We start from the raw sequence: 17,580 nt of genomic DNA, 5'->3' as shown, positions 1-17,580 counted from the left end.
AATAGCACTGACAAAACACATAGATTTACTAAATAATAACAAAATGCGAAAATATATTTTTATTTTAAAATATAATTTGAAATATATAGAAAAAATTGTAGAATGTGCAATTAATTGCAAAAAAATAATGAATACACTAAGCATAATAGCAACTGTACGAAAGGTCTTTTCACCTAAAATTACCACAAGGTTTACTACGTGAAAAATATTGATATAAAGTCTCATAACCAAGTAGGTTAATTGCTTTCTTTTCCATCAATTACCCAACATTCCTGACCAATGCTTTCGATAACCCTTTAACATGTCTTGTTCGATATGCAACACCAAACTTCTTTGATAGCTTCCAAAAATTCATTGTTGTTTTTTTACATTCTTCACCGAAGGTTCAACGAGATTCTCTTCGTTTTCTAAGCGCCGGCCTTTCCCAAAATTTTAATATTTCCTAATAATAAGGAGTCATCTATAATCCTTACCAAACGGGTTAGGCCGTTAGCGTGTGTTAAAAATTAATTTTTTGACAGAGTGTCGAAAGTATAAATATAAGAATCTGTCCATTTTGCCTTTTGTCTTTCCAATGGGTCTTCCAAATGCAAAGTGCAACAAATTATTTGACGTTGGACACGCGTTGTGGTATCTGCGACGACCCTTTTGTTTTTTTTCTGGTCGTTTCGTAATACTTTTTTGCCAGTATGTTGACTGGGATAAAGGACAAACATTTAATGTATTTTTTACGAAGGAGATCGCTTGCCGCCTATCCATAAAAATACTACACTACTACATTTAGGCGCCTCTTTGTCAGTCTACCCGGCACATTGTAAGCAAATCGGTCATTGATTCGTTGGTAATTGGTATGTACGACTTATATTGTTCGGTGTTGCGTGTGTAGACCATGACCTCGGCAAGTGGAGCATTAGCTTTGCTTTCATTCTTAACGGAATCGTACTTAACTTTTCCGGATCACTTTAATGGTGCAACCAGCGCAGCCATTTTTTTCTTTCTTGGAACATATAATACAATTCACGATATATATTGTACTTTTCAGCATTGCAATGAACCACATGTTCTAACAACACTCCAAACCAATTTGGATTGTGAAATAATGAAAATGATCTTGATTGAAAACATGTAAAAGCGTTACTCTGTAACACGCCCTAACCCTATTCATGTAACGACATTTCAAAGGAAGATTTTAAGTAGGAAGTGGTCAAAAAAATCCCCTGATTCGAACCATTTGTGTTCGTTCTTGTGCTAAAATACACCAATGTACCAAACTTGTTCCATATACCTGAAAAATAACGACATGTAGATTGGATCCAAACGAACAAAGATATACGGGCGGAATAACTTTGTGAATCGATCAGTATAATAAAAGACGGATCTATAACCAATCTTTCTGGGCGTTGCATCAATTCGCGCGTTAACTTAATATACTCCTGCAACACAGATGTTGTAGGATACAATTATTTTTATATTTTATAACTGAGTTTAGCATCCGTCGTATTAACCGACAAAATGAGAAAGAATAAAAAAATGATCAAACAACTTTTCTAAAACAGTATTTGTTCGTATCACAGCATGGCTAAGAATAAAATTCTTTAGTTATATAATTCAAAAATGTTTATTAAAGTTTCTCGCGGTAGTTTTTAATGTGTCCAGGGCTGTACGTTTATTTATAAATGATAAAAATCCCATAACTATGTGTGTAAGTAATAAAGCTGTTATTTATGCAAGTTAAATAAATAAATAATAAAGGAAAAAAAAAGGAGAAAAGTTTTCTATAAAAATATTTTTGCTTACTTTTACAATTACACAGCTCAACCGCAAAACAACTCGACATCAACGTATAAGTGTCAACGTTGACGATTATGATGTTGTTGACGTTCGTTTGATATACACTGCTTCATTTACACGCACACCCGCAAACCCTTTCGCTCGCACAATCGCATTCGTTAATGGCAACAAAAACACAAGAACAACTCTCACAATTAAACAGACATACAGCTAGTCAGTTTGTCAGTTAGTTATTTGGTTAGACAATCAGTCAGTCAGTCAGTCAGTCAGTCGATCAGTTTGTTTGACTTATTTCTTTATGCGCATATGAAATTGAGTGTGTGGTTCTATAAACACCCGCTTATGCGAAATGTGTGTGCACTTGAACTGTTATAGCTATGTATATTTCAACTTATTGTTTTAATATCCCGATGTAGTTGAGGGCGTGGTGCCGCATAACACTTTTTTATTTTACTCTTTTGCTGCCATCTTCTACCTTAGGAAACTGTCACATATGGTTGAAAGACACAAAGTTATCATTTGTTTGTTTTGTTTACTTTTACTGTAACACATAAAAACCGAAAGAATATCATAAAAAAAAAATAAAAAAAAGAAAATAAATAAATAAATAAAAAATAAATAGATAAACTTAAAAAAAGGAGAAAGAAATGACAAACTTTTACAAATTATTACAGCACTGAGTGGTTTTTATGTCTGTACTCTTAATTTTTTGTTTATCTTTTCGCTTTTTTTTTTCTTTTTAATTTTATTTAACGTATGCGTTGGTATCACCAACGGCAACGACAACATTCATTTATTTAACATTACTCAAGGTAAACGCAACTGGTAGGCGCTGGTTGTGTATATATCACAACACAATTTTTCTTATTGCGCGCACACTCACTCACTCACTCACTCACTTACTCCGGTACTGTTGGGTCAGTAATTTACACAAACATGCATACATACATGCATATTTTACATTCCCATACACACTTGCACTCACTCATACAAAGCGTTCAATTAGCACGATTATCGCAGTTATGAATTTAATACCATTTATTGCTTTTGCCCGTGAACACGACGTCAATTTGTGGGTTTCCTCTTTCCTTCAAATATTGGTGATTTTTGTTGATTAAAAATAAAAACACAAAAATAAATTGGAAATTTTTACTTGATATGTATCTGTTTGTGATGTTTTCTGTTTTTTTTTTTTTGTCTTTTTTTTACTTTATTTCATTATTTTGGTTTAATTCTTAATGTTCGCGCTTCGTTACCAAAGCCACCACCACCGCACGAGACTCAAGAGAATACTGACTGAAACTAACAGACTGTTGAGCTGAAATGACTGACAGAGTGACTGGCATGGCGTGGCGAAGCTGGCTGATGGTGTTGTTAGTAACTAGTAGTAGTAATAGTGATGGTGGCGGCTGTTTTCGGGCTTGTTCGGGTAGGACAGTGCCATGAGTAAGGGTTAACATTAAATATGCGCAAGAAACCTCTTTGGGGGGACTATAACAGCAACAATACCAACAAAACTGCAACTACATCTACAACTATAATAACTAAAGTCATATCTAATGGCCCAACATTAAACGAGACGAAGAGAACACCACTGAGATTTTTTGTTTTGTTTGTGTTTTTTTTTGTCTTACTCAACAATAACGCGGAGAGATGATGCTGTGCACTGTTTCTGCTGTCATTGGGCCAAGGAGGCGAAGACAAAACTTTTGTTTATTAAAATTAAAACGCAAAAGAAAAAAAAACAAAACAGAGAGAAGCGAAGAAATTGAATATGTGTGAAACTACGCGGTTAATAATTTTTTTCTTCTATATATTATTTAGTTTGTTTGCTTTGTTACTTTTCTAATATACATTTGCATAAAAGTATATTTTGTATTGTAGTGTGCATGAAGCGCATGTGTATGAGATAAGATTGACATGCACATGTATTGTATGACCGAACTCATTAAGAATTGTGTGAATATTTAACGATTTGTTTACATTAGTACATCAGTTGTCTTAACAACTGGAAAAGTAATATTTATATACAAAAATACATATATTTGCCTACCCATACACCAATACAAAAAAAAACATACTCAAATGCAAATTTTTCACATTAGCAAATACATTTTGCTTTCGTGCTGCTATTGTGTTATTGCATACGGATATAAATTAAAAGCATTGGAATTTAAAGTATAATCAAGATACTAAAATGAAATAAAGAATAAAAACTTAATTTATTTCTCTTCATTATTTATTATTTGTGGATTTTCATGTGCAGGGTAAACGTTATTGATTAAAATGAAAAGGCGTTCTGTACATGGTGATGTTTATTCATTTATATGAGATAACCAAAGTCTGTCTGACAGCACCTGTATCTGCGAAATTGTAATTCAATAAAAGTTTCCAGCATTTGCACTGAAATTTTGTTTGATTGAATGAAATTTTCTTATCGAATACTGATCAGCAGTTATCGGTACCAGATGTATGAAATTACTGCGATCTAGTTTACAAAAAGTTCAATTCGCTAGCAGTTTATAGTATATGTTATGCGGCGTACTCATATATATACCTAGTGTGTTGAGGAAACGGACTATGTTTCAGCGGTCTAACCTCAATATCAAAACGTATTGTTTGGAAAAAATTGTTGAGATTTACTTTACACATGATAAACTCGAATGTAGTTGCAAAAGTTTGCCTCAGGCATAATTAACACGAGGACACTATAGCATTCAAACTTTATAATAGTTATTTCAAAAATTCGATATATATCCGGATGGATGTTGTAGCATTAATTATGTATGAAATATTATATATAATCTGATTACTCCCTTACAAAATATAGGTAATCCGACCTCAGATAGGCAATTCTGCAGCTCATTGCAGTTTATCCGTTCGTCAACATGTTAAGACCCAACGAGCAGAAAAACCCATAAATAAAATAATACATTACAATAATACACAGGTGGGTCGACGGCCTCTCGAACTGAGTATATAGATGCTGTCCCTCAGGAGCCAAAAAAAATTCTCTAAGTTTGCAACGTAGCACGTTACACTGGAATATAGTGAACCGTCTATGCGCAGAGTATGATCTCACCATGTTCAACAGTAGCTCTACAAACTATGTTCAAGCTCTCGGCATTGACATATTTGAATAGCGTAGCAACAGATATCGTTTCTACGCGCAAACAAACACACGCCACCGTACATCGCGGATGTCTAGGATAATTAAGAGCGGATGGAACAACACTTTCGTATAAAGTTTAAAAAAAATGCAAAAACTTAGTTCACGTAACAAGGCATATTAAGTAGAAATACATGTTCAAGTATTGAGAATTGTAAACAAATGTGGACGCTTATTCTCACATGGTTGAGAATTGCCAAACGAGTAGAAGTGTATGTAGTCGTCACAATGTATAAAATGCAAGCAGTAATGTAAAATTTGAAGGCATTACAACAAATTTATTGCCCAAAATGCGCTTAGAAAGAATTATTCAGAAGAATTTTTCTCTTTCCTGGGTTTACGTACCTTGTTAGTAGGCTTTTGTGGCTTATTTTGGGATAAATTTACACTTTTCTCGTTACACTTTTAAACCCATCCTTCACTACCGACTCTAAAACCAGGTGAACTAACAATGAACAATTGAACAACGTTTGTTGGTGGTGGTTATTTAAAGAAGTCTTAATTGTTATTTTGGGATGCGATAAGGCATCACGGTTGGATTATCTTTTTATTATTTTTTTTTTTTTAAATATGTAGCAGACGTATAACATAACATGACAAAAGGTGATGTTCTTGTTCTAAACTCCCTATTTTTTTGCATGTAGCAAAGTTCCTACGCACGCTTTTGTTTACTTAGGATTGCTTTGCTTTTAAAATTTTTATACCATGCGTGATGCATGGTTTAAGTGGATGTATGCTACATTTAGGAGGACTTGGATAAAGGTCCAACTTTTATTATATTAATTATATTATATTATATTGTCTTTCCATTCGCCTTTCTTGCAGTAATATTTTGAGATATTTTGTTGAAATTCGATAAAAGTATTTTGGCCCAAAGGTATTGAAAATGATTCGAATCGGACCATTTTTTCGATCACTTTCTGTATAAGAACTTATTTTGAAAAGTCGCTAGATGAATAACTCTATTAAAAGAAGTTGTGTATGGTATTTAATTGCCCCATTATAGTGTTTTTGCTTGTTTATAAATCGTTTACACAGCAATATGACCTCATAAATACCGCTTAACAACCAATTACCGCATATAGTTTATTTTAAGTATAAATGACTTAGGCTAACAGATTAACAAATATTTTCGATCGGGATCTATAATTAATTTAACATCCGTCAGAAAGTGTTTTTGAAGAAAATTTTGTCCGAACCATAGATATCCTACATCACTTCGCCTAACACAGTTATTTACAGGTTTTGTTAATAGCACACCAAAAATTGGACTTGCGAGGGCGTACTTTCCCTGAGTGCCTGCATGTTGGAGGAATCCTTATATGCGTTGGCATCCAAAAATTAGATCTACGCCATCCAAATTCGAGGAGGTGCGACTTGATATTTATAAATATATTTCTTATATAAGCTCAATTTAAAATAAAAACTCGTAGTCTTGTTAATCTTAAATCTGTAAGTGGCAACAAACAGTTAAGTAAAGCAAAGAGTATTGAAATTCCTGTTTAAATGAATTTACCTCACCAAAGTAATTGTTATGTTGAAAATTTTTCCTCTAGGCGCTCAGAAGTGTTGTATTTATGTATGGGTGGACTATGGCCAGCTGTTAAATCGATACTAATTGTGGGAATAATAACTTTGAAATGATTGACGGAATTAACACTCAAGGTCCTCATAGATAGAAAACAACAAAGCCCCTTACATCGCAAATTGATGCATAGAAGTATAAACAAATATACATTGTAAGAAGCCCCACCTTTTTTTTTGCTTTTGATAAAACAAAATCAAAATACATTTCTACATACATATCAATTAAGCCTTTTTGCATTACGTTGAAATCGTTTCAATTCTCTCTCAAAGATGCAATGATGCACTTTTTTTTGGCTTCTTTAGGTTTTTCGTGAATATTTATGTACGTTTTCAGCAACGTTTTGTCAGTCGGTCGGTTCGGAATTTTGTAAATATTAAACGTCACGCAGTGTTCAAACGTCAGTTGTCAACACGTACACACGATTGCGTTTTATGTATAGTTGTATACATATGCCATATATATACTATTGTATGCAATTTGATTGCGCCAGCTCTCACTTGTATGTCTGCGCCGCAGGAAGTTACAGCATGGAATTTCAATAAATTCGCTCACAGTTGATGTTTACTGTGAACGGAATACATGTGAAGGTATTGTAGTAACTGTAACGCCCCTACATACCCCAAACTATTTCAATCTAATACAACAAAACCGATTATTTTTTATGTGGATGCGGTTAAAAGTATATACCTACAGTTGGCATTTGTTGTTGTTTGTCGCAGTTTGTTAAGTTTAAAAAGGGGGGATTATAAATTTACGCTGTTAGTAAGAGCATTTAAGCTGAAGAATCAACAAAATTATAATTAACCCTTTTCTTTTGTATTGCTTGCCTCAGCTGCGTTGCTGCTGCTTCAATCTTATCGAAAAAAATTAAAAATTTCTAAAATAATATTGTATTTTTTTTGTTCAGCAATTAATTTTAAAATCAAACAGCATAGACCAACAATAACGTCATCATCATGAATATATAATGAACGGTGCCGATGCCGCAGTATAAACAAGGCGTAGCATTAGTAATCGTATCATATACCCGATAAGCTGATTAAAGTATAAAACGCGTGCAGTTTCAACAATTGCCAATTAACATACAATCTGTTCTTTGAATTACAGAATTGTTTTTAATAATGTTTTTTTTTTATTTTTTCGTTAGTGTTCTCTTCCTTTTGCGCTATCGTGCATAGAAAACTGCATAAATGCTCTGTAACAATCAGAGATTGTGAGAGCAACAGAGAAAAAAGCATTATTTAGTTGCATACTCTTCTCAATTTATAATATACGGTAAAAACAAAATGTCACTCTTGAACATGTACGCACAAACAGATGTACATACGATTACAAAACAAACATAAACACTTCCATTCAAAATGCACTAAATTACCAAAGAATATATGTTAATGTTAAACATTAAATTTCTTTTTATTTATATAAATTCTTTTTTATTTAAAACTTATCGCATTAGCAACGTTACGGTCGACTCATCCGGGTTATTCCGTTACCCGTCTATTCTATTAAACTCTCATTGTAAAACTAACAATTTATCAAGAAAGTATGCAAAAATAAGTAGAAAATAAAAAGTAAAAGCTTTTCAATATGTAAAATATAACATAACTTAGTTAACATGTTCGTTAACAGTGGTCTGTTATGAGGTTAACATGTTTTGTTATTATATTGGAATAACTTTTATTTGAAAATGCTTTTACGCAAACTTTTTGTTGATCGCAAAGAAAAGATTAAAAATTTCTGCTTTCGCGTTTCTAATTGGGTTTTGTTGTTTTCAATTATATATTTTAACAAGTTAGTTAAAAAAATTATACAAAATTTAACACCAATTCCATATACAGCCATCTTGCTCTAAGCAGCCGAATTTTCCTGGGTAGTAATTTAAATTACAGTATGCTTCTAGATCCATGAAAGCACAAGAACCCGCCGGGCACATATAACGATAACAATATGAAGAACATTTTGCAAAATTACTATGAGAGCATCCAGAACAATCAATAGTATCTGAAAAAATCAAGCAGTACGGGAGTGCAATATGAATAAACAATAATTATATAAGCAACTACCGTTGTTCGTAGTAAACATGTCGCAGCTGCTTTCTTGACAACTTGTTAAATTTGGATTTGGTGGCATTATCAGTAAAGGATGTCTGTAACGAATTTCAGGAGCTTTTAAATAAACGATAGATGCTGTACATATTCTGGCCTCACAAGTTCTGCTACGACGATTAAAGCAAACCCATTTTTCACCATAAAGTTTACAAATACGAGGTGTCACCACCACGCAACACTCCAAAGGCGGAGTGCTGGTGTTCCCGTTAGGCCTAGTAGTGGTGGTCGTAGAAACAGGGCGCTTGGTAGGAGTGCTTCGAGGAGTGCTTGGAGCCGTAGGCTTCACAGTAGACGGAGTTTGGCGGGGACTCGCATTAGTAGTAGCAGGAATAGGGGTAATTTTACTGATATCGTTATGATGAGCGACGTGACTTGTGCTGTTTTCGATAACGGTGTAGGGTTTATCGTATATTTTATTAATTAATACGTTATCAATTTCAATAATAGTTTCAAGGTAGCCGGGTTTTTGACAGCGTTTTCCACGCCATACCAAACCCGGTGGGCAGGCGGGATGCAAACACTGGCCCTGATAGTATTCACCCATGGTGCAAATGATTTTGCGGCATTTTTCATCTATAAAAACTGAGTCATGTGGACAACGTTTTTGTTGCCGAACTGACGTCGTAGTAATTCCTTTATCATTCAAGATCGCGTTTGTAGAATTTAATAAATGCGTACAAGGGGAAAAATAACCTAAAAAATTTATTTTTCAGTGTCTTATGCTAATATCTACAAATTTTATTTGCAACTGACCTTGTTGGCATCGGTTTGGTTGCGTTTCGACAAAATGACATAAATTCATTCTCAATTCATAGCCGGGTGGGCATTGCGGTACAATTACCTGATTTTTGATATGATCAATTCACTTAGTTAGTGCACTCATGTTTACTTAAGGCTTCCTATGGTTACTTACCGGCCACTGATTATTAATATGATTCACATTTAGAGCGATAAGCAATAAAAACAGTTTAAAATCCTTTGCCATCTGCATCTGAACGTTTTCAAAGTGAAACTGAAACGATCGATCATTTAAATAAGTTTACTTAGAGCATAGGATGGACGGAACAGAGATTTAATGATCGCATAATATGCAATTAGCTGTAAGTCGGCATAAAGAGAACGTGTTTGGGCCAAGGCCATATGGTCAGCTGATAATGATGACAGCATATAAATCCAAATCAAATTTTTCTTTTTACATTTTTCAAACACTATTTAGAAACATACAACAAGAGTGAGCGCATCAGTTGTCGATCATTTGTGTTTGATGTCGTATCGATCTGCTTATAATAATGGCATCACAAATCCGTGATTATATAAAATTGCTAATGGTAACATTGTTTCTAACGCTTCCTTGGGCAACGCGAGGTGTAAGTAATCAACTGTTGCGAGTTTTTGTTATAAAGATCTTAATGATGATACCTAGTATTTTTTAGAATTGTTCTCAGGGTTATATACAAGCTGGTAATACATGCGTTGTTCAAGATTCTAGATGTCCACAGATGCATGTATATTTCAATGGAGTTTGTAACGCTATCACTCAAAATATTTGTACGGCAAGTAAGTACAAAAGCAAAAGAAAAACTACTTTTAGGTTAGTAATTTACTTATATTTGCAGGTGAAATTTCTATCAATAACGGTTGTTGTCCAATTGCTTGCGTAACTAATTGTGTACAACAACAAACTTGTTATTGTTGTGGCATTTCAAATTATGTTAGTCCGTGTGTTCAACAAAGTACCTGTTGCACTTCAACGACTTGTGCAAATCCAACTTTCTGTCCTCCAACTTGTCATTTAAATGGTCCTTCAACAGTTAGCCCAGTTACCCCATCTCCTCCGAATGGTTCTTCGACATCGGCACGTCCGCCAACACCTACGGGAAAACCGGGCGATTGTCCCTCTGGTACGGTAAAATTTGGTGAGAAATGTCACACCTTCTACTGTCCTAAGGGTACAGTTCTTAAAAACGGGCGTTGTTTAGTCATAGAGTGTCCGGATGGTACGATTTGGACTGGATTCAGTTGCTCTCCAGTTAAGCCTATTGAGCATAATATTGTCTTTAATCACACAGTGACAAGTCACTTTAATGGGACGAAAACCGATATTGTAATAAACCGTGTAAACAACTTAACGGTGGATGCCTCGGTCACATTACAATTATCATCAAAGCATGGACATAGCGGCGACGATTATCATTATAATGATGATCGTTCTGATTGTGATGACGATAAAAGTGGTGAACTTGACGGCAGTGGGGATAAATGTGACAATGGTGATTCTCATGAGAGAGGAACAAATACTACTCAAAAGTGTTGTATAGTTCGATCGCCACGTGTTTGTGAAAAGAAAGATGGACGTTGGAGTTGCCGTAGTCGTCGTAAGTACTTATGTGGTAAGATTTGCGTTGCACCTATGGTATACTTAAAACCGCCGCGTATGCATTATCAACATCCATGGATGGTAATGCCGCCTATGTCGGCGAATTGTCAAACAGCAGGAATGTGTCCGCCGGTTAGAGGTTTGTTTGTCAACTTGCTAACCGCACTGATCAACTAAATCCAACTTATTTTTGTTTCGTTCTTTTCCTTTGCGTTTTTTTCCCATTTTTAGACTATTACGATTGTTCGGGTTGTAGTGGAGGTCATATGGAATTCTGTTCAACGTATTGTTACCGTTACAATTGCCCGTCGCATCGATGCCGCTTTTACGATCAACGACAGTATTGCTTTCATTATCCGGGTTCTTTCGGTTGTCAAGAAGCAGATGGTTGTTATGAAAGTTGGTGTTCCAATGTCATGTAGAAGGGTTGTTGTTCTAAATTGTAAAATTTTTTGTTTTATTTAATAAAACGTAAGCTTTTAGCAATCGTAATATATGCACAAATATTTATTTGGTTTGCACTTGTTTTTGAAATTTTTTATAGGCTAACACTTCCATTAGCATTATTATGATTTCATTTAACATCGCTATGTGGCTCCTAGAAGGTTAACTAAGTTTTCTGTACCGTTTGTAGCGATAAAAAGGATTTAGAATATGCGGTTTTGGTCATCGACTTATAATCTGCACCGATCTCTTTGTAGAAAAAATTAATCTTCTTACAATTGGATGTAAATGTAACCGTTCGCCAGTACTTATTAGAAGTCTGTTAATGGGCCATCAATTAGCGCTTACAGTTAAATAATCTCTTCTTCACTTGAACAGGGAATATGTGAAACAAATGTGGCGGAGCTCGCCAATGGTACAGGGGTAACAATATATGCCACTATTAATGAGCCGTAGCAATGGTATTGCCCTCATCAACCAACTAAACTTGGTTGGATGGGAAAAGTACGGTTGGCCTGATATCCTTTCCAAATGTGAAACTTATATGACCTTTGGGAAAATACATCGGAACTCCAAATGACCCATGCAGAGCTTCAGTTATTAAAGATCAGACAGAACTATTTCACCCCACTACCGGCTTTTCTTGTCACCTCCGTCCATATAATAAGACGATATAAAATTTTAAGCTGAACAATCTTGGACGGTTTCGAAGACCGTTGCAAATCTTCTAGGATGCTTCTTTCTTTTAATATCTTCTAAGTTTTTTTCTCTGAGGGCTCATAATTATTTTGCCCCTTTCCTTTACCAGCCGAGGATTTTAGCATATATTTGCAATATTTCGTATTAGTTTGTCTCTTTATTCGAAAACTTGAATCTCTTCCACAAAACCTTCAAATCGTTTAAACTGAGCTTGCATTAGGTTTTGGTCCTCAAAGCTTATATTTATAAATTTCGTACGCGACCTGTTTCACGTCCCCGTCAATGTTAGAAAATTTGGAAAGATATCGAATATTTGTTCTGGTTCTGGTTATTTTTAGCTTTTTTGCTTGGTTTACAATATCTATGAAATCATTTTAACTTAACACGTGAACGAGGCAATTGTGTCTGAAGTTTCAAAGATGATATGAACAAATCAAATAGAGGATTGTTTGGTATCAAAGAAATTGCAATTGGCAAAGTGCGAGTTTTCTATTGACCATTTTATTAAGAAATTTTGTCGCCTCCTAAGAAAACGTAATAAAACAGCAGTTGAACCAAACGGTAAAGACAAAATATTCCCAGAAAGACTTTATGCTATAAAAACGAATACGTTTCAATCGCCTAAAACTGGGAGCCCTAACGTCTTTTCTTCTTAATATCTAGATATGCAGATATTCTTTATTTCGACACAAGCACAAAAATCGAGCCAAGTAATCAATCCAATTTCAATTCAACACGAACGATGCTATCCTGAGATTTTGCACTTACTACGGCAAGTTTGCAATCATAATGTTGGTATATTTGCTCGTCATTTTTTCTACATACGGTGTAAATAACTAGAGTATATAGTGGATCGTGTTAAACCATCTACAAATTTTTATATTTCTTACGCACTTGCATGTGATTTTCACCATGTAAGCAGAGTAAAAGCTTTCATTTATCATTAATAAACATATAATAGTTGCATTAGTTCATTTAAACGGGGAAGAGGAGCTGATGTGATAACGCCCACTTTTTGTCACTTATTAAACAGACACTGCACTGGTTAGTTGGGGTGTAAAGTTCAGATAAGAGGGTTATCGGAAAAGCTTTGTTAGCTAAAGTTACGGTTCAGAACCGTTAGCGCGACGATTATCATATTAGTAGTAGACAGTTCGTCGAGCCGGAAAGTTGACATAAAAAAGTCGGTGTGAAATAATTGTGCGGCGAAAAAAATTATTATTATGGCAAATTTAGTTTGGGTTAGTGAAAATGTAATACCAGATATATTTCAAAATACATAAAAATTTATTTATCAGGTCTTCATTATAACTTCAGTTTCCAGCTTAACATTGACTCCCGCATTTGGTAAAAATGCTACTATAGTCAATGTAAAACCTTCCGAGTCTTATTTGCATCATACATTGAAAGGTATCCCTATAGTAGTGCATACTCAGGCCCAGAATTACGAGCATCCAACTTTAAGCGAATACGAAGAATGCCATCGAAATTTGGACAATTGCAAGGAAGGTTGTAAAAATGCAGCGAATCAGACTGATTGCGAAGGCAAGTGCCCAGTGTGCCCGATTCTTATAGCTGAACAGATTTTAGTTCAGGGTGTCAACGATACGGATTACAGGGCGGCGCCTACGAAACCTTTGAATACCACGAATATAATACGATTGACTAACGAAATTCACAACATCATCGATAATCAGTTGGGTAATGTGACTCACAACAGTTTGAATAATATACATATACACCAAAATGTGTCACGGGTTGGTGGAAAGTTTGGTTTCGGTTTCAATCATACGCAGCCTTGTTGCTTGGTAGTTCGTTCATCGAAAAACTGCGACAAATCAAAGTTTTCAACAGCAGCACGTTGTCACCACAAGCGTCACAGGGTCTGTGGAGAGAAATGCAAAGCACGAGTTATGTTCGCCAAACCGGTGAAGGTTTGTGAAAGGAGTGTCGACGACGATGATAATGTAAGCGAAGAACATGAAAATTGTCATCAGGCGACTAAATATGTACCGTACCACAAAAGGACTCAGTCAAGGAAATTGAAATGTTTCTATCAACCACGTTGGCCATATGTCAGTTGTCCGAATAGGGGAAGCTCTACCAGAAGTAAGAGCTGTGAACGTTGTTACCGGTTACCTTATGGACGAATTTTGTTATATGGTGTACCCGCACAATGTATAAATTGTTTTCAACGTTATTCTTATAGTCGCAGCTTTGGTGCTAGTGTGTATCCGTCCTACTATCCACCGATGATAGGTTCTTGGCCTATGATCATGAATGATAATTTTGGAGAATACGATGATGACGACGATTTTGAAGGAGTAGAAATTAAAGACGACAATTTGGTTGATGAGAAAACTAAATGCCGATTGCCGGATGGGTCGCGCATTGACGAGTGTACTGAGATAGAAGGTAGTGGTGAAGACTTCGAAATAGACAACGGTTTGCATTCTGGAAATAAACCAACGACTGATGACCCTCTCGGAAACCTACCAGAAATTCAGCTTAGTGACGATGACTATTATGATGATATGTCGCTACATACGTGGCCAGGTGCTGCACGCAGACGTCGCCATTCCTTTCATCGCTCCAAATATAGCCGTCGGCATATGAAAAATTCCTCTAACCTATAAATTAATTACTTTAGCTGGAAAGCTAGCAATTAAAATTTTTTTCTATTCAAACTTAACGTAACGATCAGATATCTCTCTGTTAATACATGCTAGCTAACATTGATGTACAAATTCCGTTAACTCTGGAAAATACACACTTTTTTGCAATTTTCTCCAAGAGCAAGTAATACGAACTTATATATGAGTTAGTATCGGATTTAACAAAGATAACTTAAACTTTTTGGGTATATAGCAAGTTCAACTAGGCGTATCATTTGCGTTGGTTGTCTAATTAAAATCCTTCAGTCCAGTCAGTAATTTGACTCCATTTTCTTCGTCCAACGAATTCTGTTCATCTAAACCGTGGGGCAAGGATCCAGGTAATATGCCCTTGAAATTGTGGAAAATAGTTCGGCCAAGAACTAATGAGTTCTCATGATTCCAATCTGTTTTTTTTCTGCATTCACTTAAACGATACCATTAGATGAAACCTTGACGGCAGTCTAAACGCGAATATGCAAGCATAAAGTTCGAACTTTGCTGAGCAAGAGTCTCTAAGCCAATGCAAAGTCGATCTAGTACGGAGACGCCGTAGGATAATTTGATATTTTGATTGATAATTTGATTTTGCGGACTTGTGGCGCAGTCTGCTTTATCCATAAGAATGCATGCAGCCGGCGTACAATATTACGATTCGTAATATGAAGTAAATACCTCCAAATGACCACCGCAGGAGAATTCAGAATAAAAAATTAATTTTTACCAGATCATATATTTAAGAGCCGGATCATTCCAATCATTAATATACAAAGACGATACATGTTTGAAAATGATGTTATGGTGATTTCTTTACAATATTGTAGGTCGTAAAGTACGTCATAGCAACGAGCAGCTATCGATTTTAACCATATACGCGACGGTTACATATTTTGTCAATTCTAAGCAAATGTCAGTCATGCACTTACCAATATATTGTTGCACGCTATTGTTCGCAGCGCTTATTTGCTGAATCACCACATGACTACGAAGAAATTCCACATTATTTGTGGAAAAAATCAAAAAAGCTACAACCGTGTAAACCGAGATTTTTGTACTTAAGAGTAGCATTTAGGCGGACTAATGATCCGATGCATACGTTGGCACCTTTTTTACTAAGCTCGTGATGGTTGTCTATGAAAAAGTGCAAGTCCAGATCAAAATACATACGGCTGATAAAAAATGAATTATGCTACAATTGTAACAAAGATTTTCTTTTGGGTGTTTATAAGTATATAAACGCATTTACTTACTAATAGAAATGACCCCGAATAAATTCATTAATTTTTTCCTCGGCCAGCGTATGTAAATTCTGCAATTCATATATAATCCGAGGTTTGTTGACATACAAATGGTGAGAGGTGATTCGCTTTACGACCGATAATATGCAATATAGTAAAAATTAAAAAGCTAACTGTTCCAATCAATAATGGAAATGAATTGAATATTTTATAGCCTTCCCGTTTACAAAAATTTGCAGGCACAGAAAGTCCTCCTTTTTCCACTTCAGTACGAGCTAGATACTTTTTTATACGTCCACCTATCAAATTTCTTAACTTTCCCTTCGATAACGCTCAGCGGCATTTAAATGCTATTCACTTTATTAGAGAGTTTACGTGTTAGTTTGTAGGTCCAAACTAAAGCTGAACCGGCGCAACCATTGGGAAAAAACTTCAACTAAAAAGAAAACTGAGGTAATTAATTAAAGGGTTAATCATTTCAATAGCAATGATTCCGTCGCACTTTTATTATAGGCATTGCTATCATTGTTCTTCAAACACAATGACTTTTGACTGCTAAATATGTTATGGAGTGGGCGAGCGCTCGGCAGCGTGTCCAGCAAGTATTATAGTTATGCTAATTAGTCATTGATTAAATTTGATTTTTATTTCAGGCTGATAAGCGACAAGAGATTTGTAAATAATGAAACTGAACTGAAGTAACGGTTCATCGATGCGTGATGAATATAAGCCTACAATTAAGTAAGTGACAACTGATAAGAAATGATTAAAAAATTTCTATAGAGATTAAGGGCTGCTAACTTGCAAACCAAAGAAAAAAAAAATGATTTTGTAATAAAAAATGAACGCAAAGTAATAAAATGAAAATAAATTTATGCAGCGACCATCATTACTCGAAAAACAAAAAGGGAAGTGAAATATTTGTCACGATTTTTTCTTCTTCTTCTTTTAAATTATTTGGCGGCTAATTTAACTTCAATATTACACTACTAAGTTCATAGTTTATGATGGTTTAATGCACTCGTGGTGATAAGCTTTTCTCTCTGGGTGTTGTTTGCTTAAATATTGTGCAGACAAATGTTAATTCAGAGGACAGATATACACATTCAAAAAAAAAAAAACGCTTTTTATCAGTTGTAAAGTGCAATTAGAATGTTACGCATATATAACATTACATGTTTATTTACGAAAATTTATGATTGTAAAGAATTTTTATATATATTTTGTTTCTATATTTATATTTTGTTTTGAAAACAAAAGATTACGAAACTGAAATGTAAGCAACGATGAATTCAATAGTGGAATTTTGCGAAAAGATTAACTCGTTAGTGCTGATAAGTTAAGTATTCAATTATCTGCTCTCTCTCTCTCTCTCTCTCTCTCTCTCTTTCTTTCTTTCTTTCTTTCTTTCTCTCTCCCTCTCTCTCTCTCTGTCTCTGCAAAAAGCGAGATAAATTACGATAGCTCATATCTAAACAGCAATGACAGCAGAATTACTTGCAATTTTTTTGC

At 34.9% G+C, this 17,580-nt stretch overlaps 4 protein-coding genes across 11 annotated transcripts in view; 2 read left to right on the top strand and 2 right to left on the bottom strand.

The window, feature by feature from the left end:
• Window positions 1-7,991, bottom strand: part of LOC119638953 — a 54,598-nt gene extending 46,607 nt beyond the window's left edge. Inside the window, exons 1-2 of one of the 8 annotated variants that reach the window (XM_038036104.1) lie at window positions 7,924-7,991; window positions 1,798-2,332 (exon numbers count right to left, since the gene is read on the bottom strand). The gene's annotated coding sequence lies outside the window, so the exon portion shown is untranslated. The other 7 variants (XM_038036102.1, XM_038036107.1, XM_038036103.1 and 4 more) reach the window with 7 other exon arrangements.
• Window positions 7,992-8,364: 373 nt separating this feature from the next.
• Window positions 8,365-9,641, bottom strand: LOC119639031. The gene is made up of 4 exons (XM_038036202.1): window positions 9,570-9,641; window positions 9,410-9,497; window positions 8,612-9,349; window positions 8,365-8,549 (listed from the first exon to the last, which is right to left on the bottom strand). Exons 1-4 carry the CDS (start codon window positions 9,639-9,641, stop codon window positions 8,365-8,367), a joined length of 1,083 nt encoding a protein of 360 aa, XP_037892130.1.
• Window positions 9,642-9,879: 238 nt separating this feature from the next.
• Window positions 9,880-11,539, top strand: LOC119638955. The gene is made up of 4 exons (XM_038036112.1): window positions 9,880-10,023; window positions 10,090-10,213; window positions 10,273-11,172; window positions 11,265-11,539. The coding sequence occupies exons 1-4, from the start codon at window positions 9,946-9,948 to the stop codon at window positions 11,453-11,455; spliced, it is 1,293 nt and encodes a 430-aa protein (XP_037892040.1). The 5' UTR covers window positions 9,880-9,945; the 3' UTR covers window positions 11,456-11,539.
• Window positions 11,540-13,314: 1,775 nt separating this feature from the next.
• LOC119638954 lies at window positions 13,315-14,969 on the top strand. Its single transcript, XM_038036110.1, has 2 exons — window positions 13,315-13,417; window positions 13,475-14,969. Exons 1-2 carry the CDS (start codon window positions 13,400-13,402, stop codon window positions 14,810-14,812), a joined length of 1,356 nt encoding a protein of 451 aa, XP_037892038.1. The 5' UTR covers window positions 13,315-13,399; the 3' UTR covers window positions 14,813-14,969.
• Window positions 14,970-17,580: the final 2,611 nt, after the last annotated feature.

Source organism: Glossina fuscipes, unplaced genomic scaffold (genome assembly GCF_014805625.2).
Source record: "Glossina fuscipes isolate IAEA_lab_2018 unplaced genomic scaffold, Yale_Gfus_2 111, whole genome shotgun sequence".
In the NCBI taxonomy this organism is placed as follows: domain Eukaryota; kingdom Metazoa; phylum Arthropoda; class Insecta; order Diptera; family Glossinidae; genus Glossina; species Glossina fuscipes.
Note: the sequence above shows the minus strand (reverse complement) of the source record. Positions and strands in the feature narration are given on the sequence as shown.